The sequence below is a fragment of the Triturus cristatus genome, chromosome 10 (genome assembly GCF_964204655.1).
Source record: "Triturus cristatus chromosome 10, aTriCri1.1, whole genome shotgun sequence".
Lineage (NCBI taxonomy): Eukaryota > Metazoa > Chordata > Amphibia > Caudata > Salamandridae > Triturus > Triturus cristatus.
Window position 1 is genome coordinate 639,026,184 of NC_140593.1, and position 13,597 is coordinate 639,039,780.

The window sequence follows — 13,597 nt, forward strand, 5'->3', positions numbered from 1 at the left end:
GGCTTCGACCTAAAAAGGGACAAGAATGGTGGAGGGAGGTGGAACCAAGTTAGAAGCTGTCTTTACATTGTTAAACATCCAGGAGAAATCTTAAATAAATGAGTGAATGTGAGAGTTTATAAAAATATGATCTTTTTTTTAGAACAATCGCTGGAAATGGAATGATGGCTCCATGTACAACCACAAAACCTGGCTTAGTGGTCGACCAGACAATCACAAGGGAGACGAGCATTGTGGTGAACTGAGCTGCAGTGGTGGTGAGTATGGATGACATTCTCTCATCAGTTCAGGAGGCATATTTGGTACCCATAGTAGCACACATTGCTGCATTTCAGACCAAAAGGTTTATGCCTCTCTTCCTTTAAATTGCATTGCAGTTGAAAACAAGGCTCTAGAGTCCCGTATCCAGGTGTACTACTATCCCCACAACTGCTCCGTTCATGTAATTCTGCTGTGTCTGCTCATGACCCTAGCCTATCAAAGTCAGTGTCAGAAATGCATAGCTAACATATGGAGGAACTAGATGTCAGGATAGTTGTACATTGTACATAAATAATATGATACTGCTGTTGATTTTGTTGGAATGCAATATATATGACCTGCACTAAGCAGGCCATTTTTGAGGGGGAAAGTCTATTTTCAAAGTCTAACATATTAAACCAGACCTCGCTGACTGAATTTTTTTTTTTTTAAACTTTATTTGTCATTTTGTATATAGTACATCTACAACAACAAATTAGCATTGGCATAACGTGCTGACTGAAATTATTGAACCTTTTTGACAAACAGATGTATACGTTGGGTATTTTTCTGAATTCTTTGAACTGTAATTATCATTGAATTGTGTGTGCGTGCCCTATAAATCAGTCACTACATTATCAGAAATGTTTAGCCTTGCTTTGATTCAGTTTCCATATTTTATTCCACATGACAAGGATGATCCTGAGTAAGTATTTAATCCTCACTTGATACTGCTGCCGGCCTTTATTTGGATCTTCAGAATGACATTGGCCTGGACACCGTGTCTGAGTCAGCCCTGGATTAACATCATGGTTCACCTACAGAGGAGAGTGTTTCCTTTGTCATCATCACTTTCAGGATTCCCTAAGTTTCTAAACTACTTGATGGAAATTAGGACAAACTTCCTCATGGAAGTTCTGCAGCCAGGACCATCTTCTTCTGAGCCTCTCTTTCCCCTATAATTATGTCTTTGTGGGTGACATTAAGGTTGCTTGGTTCAAGACTTTCTCTGCTCCAGTGATTAGCTGTAAATTACTTTGCATCACAGGCCAGCTCTTGGGGACCCTACTTTCCAGACACATCACCCCATCCGAAGAATATAGTAGTGTAGGCCCTGTAATGCAAGCTTATTCCTAATGCCTTTTCTACCAGTCTTCCTGATTCAAAGAATTTGGTTGCCTCTGCCAAGGAAACCATTTATCATTTAAGACATGCCTGGATGTGCTCTTCGTAAATCTTCTGATATGTCTATGTTATTCTTATAAGCATTCCCATTGTTGGTACAGGGTTGTTTGATACCAAGGTTGATTCTGCTTTGGTGACGTTGACGCAGAGATATGCCATTGCATGCTCGTAGGGCCTAGATTTCCTAGCATGCCAGTTTCATCAGCAATCTCTGAAGTTTTGTTGATACTGTAGGGGTCAGCGGCAGCGGTCACAACCCATGCAACATTTAGAGCTATGAGGGAGATATGATAAATAAGGTCTGGGGCAACTGTAGATTTTCTTCTCCTCTTCCTCTGGCAATGCAGCAAAATATCTTTAGCTTAGCCTTGGAAGAACAACATCCTTTGAATATCCCAGGTGCTTGACTGGATCCAGAAACATCTGACATAGCTCTCCCACACCAGAAGTGGTGCTCTCTCCATAAGAACCCGGGAAGCGAGGTGGTGACATCACTGGACCATATAAGACCTACCCTGTCACCCTGACCTCAGTTCCATTTGTCTGCACCATTTGACAGATCCAGAGCTTCTCTCCTCCGAACTGTTTACTTCTGCTCTCCGAGAAAAAGAATGTTACATTTTTTGCCCAGCCTCCCGAGGGCCGCCGAGCCCACACCTGCTTTTCCCGCCGCCCCAGCCCGTGGCCCCGCCCCCGACAGCCGATTGGACCGCGCTCCCGCCTCCCCGCAGACCCTCCCGACCGGCTCCCTTCTTATGACGTCCCCAGAGCGACCGCGCAGCGGACGCGCGCAGCGGGAGCACCGATTGAGCGCCGAAGGTGCGCCAAAGGTAAGCCCGTCTGCGCCCGTCCGCGACCGGATCGCGCCCAGCGCCAGGACCCCTGGCCCACGAGGACCCCGACCGACCCGCCTGACGTACACCGCCGCCACCCTCATCGCACTCAACACCGGCCGATTCCCAGGATGCTACCGAGCCACACCACGACGCACCCACGGACCCTTCAGCTGCCACGCCTGCAAGTTCACCTGCATCCGGACCTGCCTCGCACCAGCACCCGCCAAGTCGAACACCAGCAGCACCCACCTCAAGTGCATCCTGCTCAACACCCGCTCCGTCCACAGACACGCCATCGAACTCTGGAACCTCCTAGACGCCACAGCCCCGGACGTTGCCTTCCTCACGGAGACTTGGATGAACGCCTCTTCAGCTCCCGACATCGCCATCGCCATCCCAGAGGGCTACAAGATCACCCGGAGGGATCGCACCGCCAACCAGATGGGAGGAGGCATCGCCATCATCCACAGGAACACCATCCGTCTCACGACCAGCACCGACAACACCCTGACCACTGCCGAACACCTGCATTTCCAGATCCACACCGACCCGAAGACCACCCTCAGAGGCACCCTGATCTACCGACCTCCGGGACCACGCACCCAATTCAGCGAGGACATCGCCGACTTCGTCAGCCCGCATGCCCTCCCCTCCGCTGACTACATCCTCCTGGGGGACCTCAACTTCCACCTGGAGAACAACAACGACCGCAACACCAGCACCCTGCTAGACAACCTCGCCAATCTTGGACTCAAGCAGCTGGTGTCCACCCCCACCCACCTCGCCGGACACACACTCGACGCAGTCTTCTCTTCCTGCACAGACATCGACTTCAGCCACGCCACAGAGCTTCAATGGACGGACCACAGCTGCGTCCACTTCACCTTCAAAAGAACGACGACCCACCACCACCAGCAACAGGCTGCCCGCAGAAGCTGGAACAAGATCACAGCCGACCAGCTCGCCACCTCCCTGAGCCAGCACCCTCCTGCCAGCCCAGCGAACCCCAGCCAGGCCGTCGACAACCTCACGAAGTGGATCAGCAACTGCGCGGACGAGCTCGCCCCGCTGAGGACCCCGCCCAGCAGACCCGGCAGCAAGAAAGCCCCATGGTTCACCGACGAACTCAAGAGCTCCAAGAAGAACTGCCGAGCCCTCGAGAAAGTCTGGAGAAGGGAACCTACACCGGACAACAGAACCTCCTTCAAGCTTGCCACCCGGAAGCACCACCAGCTGATCCGCGCCGCCAAGAAAACAGCATTCAAGGACCGGCTGGACAACAACGCACACAACTGCAAGGAACTCTTCAACATCGTGAAAGAGCTATCCAACCCCAGCGCAGGAAACAACGACATCACCCCATCGCAAGACCTCTGCAACTCCCTCGCCTCATACTTCCACAACAAGATCGCGGACATACACAACAGCTTCAACAACCAACCAACGCACACCACGACAGAACAACCACCCCCCACCACCACCCTCCACGCCTGGACCCCGATCAGCACCGAAGACACCATCCGCACGATGAACTCCATCCACTCCGGATCACCGACCGACCCCTGCCCTCACCACGTCTTCAACAAGGCCGACGCTGTCATCGCACCCCACCTGCGAGACATCATCAACACATCCTTCGACATCGCCACCTTCCCCGAGAGCTGGAAGCACGCTGAACTCAGCGCTCTACTCAAGAAACCCACAGCGGACCCCACCGAACTCAAGAACTACCGCCCCATCTCGCTCCTCCCGTTTCCAGCCAAAGTCATCGAGAAGACCGTCAACAAGCAGCTGGCCGCCTTCCTCGAGACGAATGGATCCCTCGACCCCTCACAGTCTGGCTTCCGAGCCAACCACAGCACCGAGACCGCCCTCATCGCCGCCACCGATGACATCCGAGCCCTGATGGACAACGGAGAAACAGCGGCCCTCATCCTCCTAGACCTCTCCGCGGCATTCGACACTGTCTGCCACCGCACCCTAGTACAGCGCCTCAGCAACGTCGGAATCCAGGACAAGGCTCTGGAATGGATCATCTCCTTCCTCGACGGAAGAACACAGAGAGTCCGCCTACCACCGTACAAGTCAGAGGCCACCGAAGTCATCTGCGGCGTCCCCCAAGGATCCTCGCTGAGCCCCACCCTCTTCAACGTCTACATGAGCCCCCTCGCGGCCATCGCACGCCAACACAACCTCAGCATAATCTCCTACGCCGACGACACCCAGCTGATCCTCTCCCTGACCAACGACCCCGCCGCCGCAAGAGCCAACCTGCACGAAGGGATGAAAGAGGTAGCCGAGTGGATGACGACCAGCCGCCTGAAACTGAACTCAGACAAGACGGAGGTCCTCATCCTGGGCTCTTCACCCTCCGCCTGGGACGACTCCTGGTGGCCTCCCGCCCTGGGCACCGCACCCAAACCGACAGACCATGCACGCAACCTGGGCTTCATCCTGGACTCCTCCCTCTCCATGACCAGACAAGTCAACAACGTCTCCTCGGCATGCTTCAACATCCTACGCATGCTACGGAAGATCTTCTGGTGGATCCCCACCGAGACCAGGAAGACCGTCACCCAGGCCCTCGTCACTAGCCGACTGGACTACGGCAACGCCCTCTACGCCGGTACCACCGCCAAGCTCCAGAAGAGACTCCAGCGGATCCAGAACGCCTCAGCCAGACTCATCCTCGACATCCCACGAACCAGCCACATCTCCGGACATCTGAGAGACCTACACTGGCTCCCCGTCAACAAAAGAATCACCTTCCGCCTCCTCACCCACGCACACAAAGCCCTACACGACCAAGGCCCGAGCTACCTCAACAGCCGAATCAACTTCTACGCTCCCAAACGCCACCTCCGTTCAGCCAACCACGCCCTCGCCGCGGTCCCCCGCATCCGAAGAGCGACTACAGGAGGAAGGTCCTTCTCCTACCTGGCCGCCAAGACCTGGAACTCCCTCCCGACCGACCTGCGCCTGACCCAAGACCACCTCTCCTTCAGGAAGAAGCTGAAGACCTGGCTGTTCGAGCAGTAGCGGCACCCCCCCTACCCCCAGCGCCTTGAGACCCTACGGGTATGTAGTGCGCTTTAGAAATGTCTTTGATTGATTGATTGATTGAAGGGGGATGACATCTCCTAAAAGTCAGGGTTTAAGCCTTGTTACAAATGCTATCTGCAGATATCTGTCACAGACCCTCCTGATGACTGTTTATGGTGTCTTGAGTTCTAGGCATGTGTGGTATTTCACCTCTCTAGTTATTTCAGCATGTTATCTTATGAATGCTCTGTTATGTTAAAGTAGAATCCTAGGCATGTCATGATGTTCAGAACATTAGGAAGATTCTGTTTTGGATCAGTTAGTGCTGTTGCCTGCTTGCTGATGGATGGGATTAATCTCTTGGAATAAACTTCTTGGAAATAGCATTCCTGAGTCCTGAGTTCATTATCCAGGAATGCTTCAGCATGGCCCTAAATATTAAGACCAGTGCAACAGTATGAATCATAGGGCAATCAAAGCGAGCGAGGCCAAGCTGTTATGGCCCACAATGCCAGTTGAGCTCTGCATTATTCTGGGTGAAGATCTGTTTGCTGCTCTTCATCTTCCTCCAAAACCTCGAAAGAGAAGAGGAGGACTCACAAAAAGAAAGTGAAGCGGGGGGGCGCTTGAGGGCGCACGGCAAGATGGCCGCACCCTAGTGCTGCTCTACCCGGCCAGGCACAAATCCGCCAAATATCTGCCTGAGATGCACGCATCTGCTTCCAAAACAGGGCTGGGAAGCGTGGTAATGTGTTCCTGCACCGAGTAGAGGTGAATTCTGCCACTTTCGCCAGCTGCACGCGGAGGGCGCGGACATTTCGGCTCCTCGGCGGGCGCTCATAAAAGGGCACCGACCGGGAGCTCCTAAGCTGCGGAATCCTGAGGCGCCTCGTGGCTGGCGGCTACATTCTGATCCTGGTGAAACGCTGCAGTGCTACTGGGTCGCATATCGACGGACTACAACACCTGCAAAAAGCGGAGAAGAGTTTGGCTTTGGCCGCGTGGAGATGGAGAAAGAAGATCACCCGACATTTCCCCTGCATGCCTGGAATCTGGAGGGTGCCTGGCTGCTGATCGAGGACTCTGGGTGACCGGCGGTGGTGAGTGGGGTGCGGCGCCTGGCTGGGCCAGCGGCTGCGAAGGCGAGTGGGGGCTCTCGGCCGGCGCTGCGCTCTGCAAGCTGTAGCTGGGCACTGTGATGCTGGATTGACCTGAGCTGCTTAGGCCTAGGCGATTGCGCTGCTTGCTGCTGCTGTCGTAGGAGACTAGAGGATCGCTGGAAGGTCACGCTCACATAGTTCTAGCAGCTCTCAGCTCCTCTTGCTGTCCTTGTCAACGTGCGGCAGGAAACAAAAAATAAAACAAAAAACAATAACTAATAAAAGAAAGGATCCTGCTTTCAGGTGACATAGTGGCATAGTGGGGACTTCTATGCGGCCCTGCTGACACGCCGAGACTTCGTGGAAGTGCGCCACTAACACTGTCTCTTCCCCCCGCTGCTGGCTGTTTTGATCGTCTTATCCATCTCTTCCAGATATATGTGCACAGTGGCTGCATGGGTTGCAATTAAAGTTTGAGTGTCATTGCGTGCTGTACTGCTGAAGCTTAAGGCCGGAAGTAGGCCTCATCTCCCTGCGCTTGCGGCCCTGCCTGCGGACTGCCCAAGTTCTTATACAGTGTGAGCCTGCATCTAGATCAGTAACATCATACTTCGCCCACTGAGGGCTCTGTGGTGATTCATCCCCGGCCTCTGATCTGCCCAAGAGAGTGTGTGTGTATTACTAGTGTCTAATATGGGGAGAACGGACAAGTCACAGCCTCGCCTCACGTTCGAGGCTCGCAAGCCTCCTAAGTTCTAACAGAACGCCGCCTCGGACTCGGAGGCGGAAGCGCATGGAGATAGTCCCTCTACACTGGAGGCCACCTTATTAGCGATGCAGCGCAGCCTCCAATCCATAGAGGGCACGATGGCGGCTGTGAATCACCGACTGGACCATATGTCCGCACAACTTGAAAAACAAAATGCCCGTATGGAGGAGGTTGAGCAACATGTCTCGGCTACAGAACATGGGCTCAGTGAGGTATCCAGTAAAACACTGAACATGGAGAAGGTGCTGTCCCTCATCCAAGCCAAAAATGAGGATTTGGAGGCACGGTCCCGGCACAATAATATCAGGTTGACGGGGCTGCCAGAGTCCACTAATGTAGGGAGAATGGAAACATATATCGAGACACTCATTAAAGATATTTTTGGCGCTGAGCAAATGTCCCACATGTTTATTGTAGAGCGTACACATTGTTCCCTAGCAGCACGACCACCTCCTGGAGCCGCTCCCCGCCCTATCATAGCACATCTTTTGAATTATAGGGACCGGGACACTATGCTGCGTCTAGCTAGGGACAAAGGGACTATCGAGCACCAAGGAAATACACTAGCCTTTTTTCCTGATTTTACAGTGGCTGTACAATCTGCCAGAAGGGAGTTTAGTGTGGTGAAGACATTTTTACAAGTGGAAGGAGTGCCATGCTGTACCCCACACGCCTGCGGGTAGGGCCGGATGGCGATTCCAAGATATTCTCTAATCCCAAAGCTGACGTGGACCATGCTAAACAACTGAAACACAGACGGCGTGAAACCAACACGCCTCATGATGATGATGATTGATTTGTAATGATTCCTTTTGTTGTTGCTCTAGTTCAGTGTCTGCTTTGTTTACTCAGGGACGTAATATGCAGCTGCTCATATGTGTGTATATTTTGTTGGCGGGATTACTCCAGGAGGTATTTTTATTCTCTACACTGTGTGATGCATAACTCAGTGTGCGCATCCTGGCACGGTTCTAAACCTGCTCGGCCACCTCCTACCTAGTGGAAGGCTAGTAGCACTCTGTGCCCCCGCATTGGGTGTACCCCAAATGACTATGGCTTTGTTATGAGTATGTTTGTAGGGGGGTGTTATATTGGGATGGCTTTGGCGAGTTGGGGACGCTGAAGTGGGTGGGGGCTTTGCTTGTGGGAAGGTGGAATAATACTGTTGCTGTGCTAAATGTCCGATGTCCTGGAATTTTCTGGTATCTCAGACTCTCATTCTATGCGGTAGTGTACAGGTGTTACTTGATGATGGCGTGCGATTATGAATAGTAAAATAAAGTTCTTCACCTGGAATGTACATGGGCTCAACACTCCCAAAAAGATCAGATCAGTATTTGCACATTTGGACCACAAAGGGGTACAGGTAGCACTATTGCAAGAAACTCATCTAACTAGTGACTCAGCGAAGAAAGTAGGCGCGCGTTGGGCGGGTGCTAAAGTGGCGTCATCTTATTCCACGTATTCCAGAGGCGTGTTGATTCTGGTGAAGATAGGTGTTCAGTTTACTGTGATTCGATCTGACTTGGATGAGCAGGGGCGAGTTGTACTTCTACATGGCCGCTTGGGTACATGGCCGATTGGGTGGTATGAGTGTATTGTTGGTGAATGTGTATGGTCCGAACACGGATGACCCATCCTTTTATTCTGAGGTATGTCGCAGGATTTGTACATTTCCCCCGGCTGCGATTATATGGGGAGGAGATTTTAATGTTTGTTTAGATGCAACTGTGGATAGGGCTGGAAATAGTGAGGCGAGGCCTAAACAAGCTGCGGAAGTGCTGCTGGGGCTACTAGAGGCAGGGAACCTGCATGATTTTTGGCTTCTTCGGCAGCCTGCGGGTCGGGAGAGCACATTTGTATCTTCTGTCCACGGGTCCTGGTCCCGCATAAACTTTTGAATCGTCTCTGAAGTGGTTTGTACTTGGACGGTGGGGGTGAATCATGGGGCTCGCACGCTATCGGACTACTCCCCGGTTGTCCTTGACTTACAGGTTCCCACTTGTAAGCGACTGCCCTTCACATGGCGATTACAACCAACTGAGTTAACGGATCTAGTGTTTAGGCAGACAATTGCAGGGGCGATCAGGATTTTTTTTAGAGAGAATGAGGGGTCTGTGGACAGCACAGGAATGTTATGGGAGGTGTTTAAGGAATGTTTTGCCAATGTGCAACATTCCATCCATCATCTTGTGTGTTTTGCTGTTCGCCCTATGTGGGAAGGGTATGCCCAGACGTGGGTCCCGTGCTCACTACGCCACTGGAGTCAAGCTATCCTGGCTGAAGAGGGGTGAAACCCCGAAACCGGTCCTAGGATGCTTGATTCCAGTCCAGGGAAGACATGGCTTGGCAGTTCGGGCTGGACTGTTCCCATGAGGCACAGGGTCAAGACTGATTTGCATATGGCCATGTCTGAACTGGGGTGGCGTGGTGAGCAAAATAACAATGGATTAAGCCCAGATCTGTGACTGGGGGTGAATGTTTTGCCAATGTGCAACATTCCGTCCATCATCTTGTGTGTTTTGCTGTTCGCCCTATGTGGGAAGGGTGTGCCCAGACATGGGCCCCGTGCTCACTACGCCACTGGAGTCAAGATATCCCGGCTGAAGAGGGGTGAAACCCCGAAATCGGTCCTAGGATGCTTGATTCCGGTCCAGGGAAGACATGGCTTGGCAGTTCGGGCTGGACTGTTCCCATGAGGCACAGGGTCAAGACTGATTTGCATATGGCCATGTCTGAACTGGGGTGGCGTGGTGAGCAAAATAACGATGGATTAAGCCCGGATCTGTGACTGGGGGTGAATGTTTTGCCAATGTGCAACATTCCGTCCATCATCTTGTGTGTTTAGGTGTTTAAGGTAACCATTAGAGGGGCTTGCATATGGGCACAGTCTGGTGTGTTACGTGATATCCGACGTAGAATTAAAAACTGGCGTCCGACATCTCCATGCTTGAATGAGTGTATGAGACCAACCCATCTCCAGCGAAATTGGTGGAAATACGAGTGCTCGTCATTGAACATAACGAAACAGTTGACCAGGAGTTATCGCACTGCTCCCGTCGGTAAACTGCTCGCTGTTATGGAGAGAGAGACCGTCCCAGCCGTTCCCTAGTACAAAAATTGGCGGCGCTACACGTAGTCAGGAGCACATAACGGAATTAGTTGATATGGACGGGGTGGCCCACTATTCGACTCCCGAGATAAGTGATGCAGTATTGCAATTCTGCACCCGGCTATATGCTGCTAAGTGCTCCCCGCCGCCTGAAGAGATTGACTCATATCTGGAAGATGTTGCATTGGGGTGGCTCTCAAATGGACATCGTGAATACCTTATGCAACCGTTCGATGTGGAAGATGTGAAGTTAGCTATAATATCCCTGCCGACCTGCAACGCTGCGGGGATGGACGGGCGGCCCAGTGAATTTTGTAAGGCTTATGTGTCGGATCTCTCCCCCAGGCTTTTAGATGTGTTCGCGGAGACGTATGAGAAGGGAAGAATACCACCTTCCCTTAGGGAAGCCTTGCTTGTGACTCTATTGATGCCAGATGAGCCTCCAAATCCGTGCAAGTCTTATAGGCCTCTCTCGCTCATTAATATAGACGCGAAGATACTGGCAAAAATGATCGCCACCAGAATACAACCGCTGGTCCCACTTTTGGTGTTGCCTGATCAGTCTGGGTTTGTTACTGCGCGCTCTACGACTCACAACTTACGCACAGTTTTCTCCACCTTACATTATTTTGAACCTGACTTCCAAGCAGTTGAAGTGCTGTTAGATGCAGCCAAAGCTTTTGATTCCTTACAATGGCCTTACATGTTCATTGTTTTGATCAGGAAGGGCTTTCCTCAGTTTCTGCAATGGGTTAGGGTGCTTTATAGCGATCCGGCTGCTCGGGTGCATGTCAATGGGTGGGTGTCATCGACGTTTCCTATTGAAAGAGGCACGCGGCAGGGGTGCCCATTGTCACCGATGCTTTTTTCGCTTGCCCTTCCTTGAACCTCTGGCCTGTAAACTCCGTCAAACGCATGCAGCAACTGCCTTGCGTTTTCAGCAGAGACCACTTGTAGTCTCTCTGTACGCGGACGATATGCTACTCTATGTCCGCGAGCCTGCCGTGTTTCTGCCTGAACTGCTCAGGGAGTATGTTAAATTTGAAAGGTACTCGGATCAATTGGTCAAAGTCGGTGGTGGTCCCCCTGATGGCGCGTACAAAAGAGGTGGAGCTGGATTATCCATTAACCTGGACGTCAGACGCCATGAAATATCTAGGAGTCTGGCTGCACAGGGACCCAGATGTGGTGGTATCCGAGAATTATGGCCTTATGGTCACACAGATCACTGAACGGTCTGATCGTTGGGCACATCTACCACTCTCACTGGCAGATAGGATAGTGGTTGTGAAAATGGCCTTTCTACCTAAACTGCTTTATTTCTTCGTTAACATTCCGATAAAATTGAATGTGGCACTGTTCAAAACACTTCAATCGTCGTTGCTGACATTTGTATGGGGCGATAAGAAACCACGATGTAGGAGGGACCTTCTAGTGTAGCCCTTTGACCGAGGCGGGTTCGAGGCCCCAGATCTCAGACTCTACTATCTGTGTGCACAGGGGCAATTTGCGCACTATTGGCATTTTCCCCAGCGGTTTCAGCCGCATGTTGCTATCGAAGCAGATGCAGTTCTTCCAATGCCACTATGGGCGGCGACACTGTCGGGCGGCGCGGGTAGTCCGCGGACTGTAATTAACCCTGTATTACGCACGGCGTGGGCTTGGCGAATGCTGGCAAAACGGGCTCAGTTACCCTACTTGTATGCACCTTCGCTGCCTTTCGCCTCGCACCCTGATGTTTCTGCGGCACGAGAGAAGCAGGCTTTACACGCATTGGCCGACCTGGGTATCTCCCGGATGGGGGATTTGTATAAGAGTGGTCAATTCTGGTCCTTACAAGATGCACAGAATGGTAGGGATCGTGGATTTATGTTCGGCTTTACTTATGTCAGAGTGCGACAGGCTATTAAGGCTGTTTATCTGGAATACCCAGCGGAACCCACTACTCTACTGGCATTGCAGGCGATGTTGTCAGGAGAAGGGCGTTAGGGTTTAATAACTAAACTTTATAACGCTTCCCTGCGAGAGGGAGAACAAGTCGATCACCCCTCTTGTCTTAGATGGCAGGCAGCATTGGGAGTCACCCTTGCGCCTGACGTTTGGACGGCGTGCTGTGCACTCACTGGTCTGCTCACGGCGAACTGCAACCTCAGAATAATTCACTTTAAATTTTTACATCAATTATATTATACCCCTTTGCAACTTTGTAAGTACGGCTTGCGAGAATCTGCTAACTGCGTGTGGTGTGGAAGAGCGGATGCAGATTTCATACATGTGGCATGGTTGTGTGCGGGAGTGTTTGCCTTCTGGACTTCGGTGGTGAAGATGCTTTCTGAAGTTGTGTTAGAAACCGTGCAATGTACTCCCGAGATTTGTCTACTTGGGTATGTCAAACGCCTTAAGCCCTGTAACAGACGTATAGTTGCAGTGTCTACTCTGTTTGCAAAGAGGGCTATTGCGCAATGTTGGGGTGCTAAGACCATTCCCACGGTAAAAAAATGGCTTCATGACTTGCTTTACTGTAGGGATCAGTTGTTGATATATGAGGAGTTGCCTGAGACTTCTCGCCCCAAAGATTTCTGGGCCCCGCTTACTACATACCTGCTGTCTCGTCCAGACTTGCTGTAAATTTGTGGAAATGACACACTCTTTTTATGCTATATCACCTGTACTTCTGTGGGAATTTGCCAACTGCCTGAGTCACTGTTGTTACATAAATGTCATCTGACGCTCCGTGGGCTCCTACTGTCTGCTAGTATGAGGGGATTTAATGGAGGAATTCATCAACTGTCATCATTACTATTGTTTCATATATGCCTGTCTACTGCTACATTGTTTTTTGTTTTTTTAATGTACCAGAACCATGACCTCGCTCTGCCTGAGGGGGTGTGGGGGGGTGTAGGGGGCTTGTTCATTATTGTTTGTATGTATCAAACTTGCATCTCTTCGCTGTCATTGTATTTGCTGAAACTAATAAACATACTTTAAAAAAAAAAGAAAGTGAAGCATGTGGATTCCCTTAGGCACCAATTCAGATCTGGGATAAGTCCATGCAATGCACCCCACCTCCGACAGTCTTGTCTGAGCTAGAGCTGATAGACATTAGACCTCAGGAGCCTCCTCCGGTGCTACTTGATGAGCATAAGAACAATGGATTTAACCTATGATCTCTTGACTGGAGGTGAATGTTTGATTTGTTCCGCATTCCACCCATCATTTGCGTGTCTTTTGCAATCTTGCCCTAATTGCACCGTGTATGCCGAGACGTGGGTCTTGGGCTCACTGTTAATGTACATTCGAACTAGCCTGGGTG

The 13,597-nt window shown here is 51.3% G+C and overlaps 1 protein-coding gene across 1 annotated transcript in view; it reads left to right on the forward strand.

Moving 5' to 3' along the window:
• Positions 1-13,597, forward strand: part of LOC146789831 (regenerating islet-derived protein 4-like) — a 191,697-nt gene that overhangs the window by 137,558 nt on the left and 40,542 nt on the right. Inside the window, exon 5 of the mRNA XM_085632189.1 lies at positions 143-257. Within this exon, the coding sequence (XP_085488315.1) occupies positions 143-257 (115 nt within the window). The remainder of the gene's footprint in view (positions 1-142; positions 258-13,597) is intronic.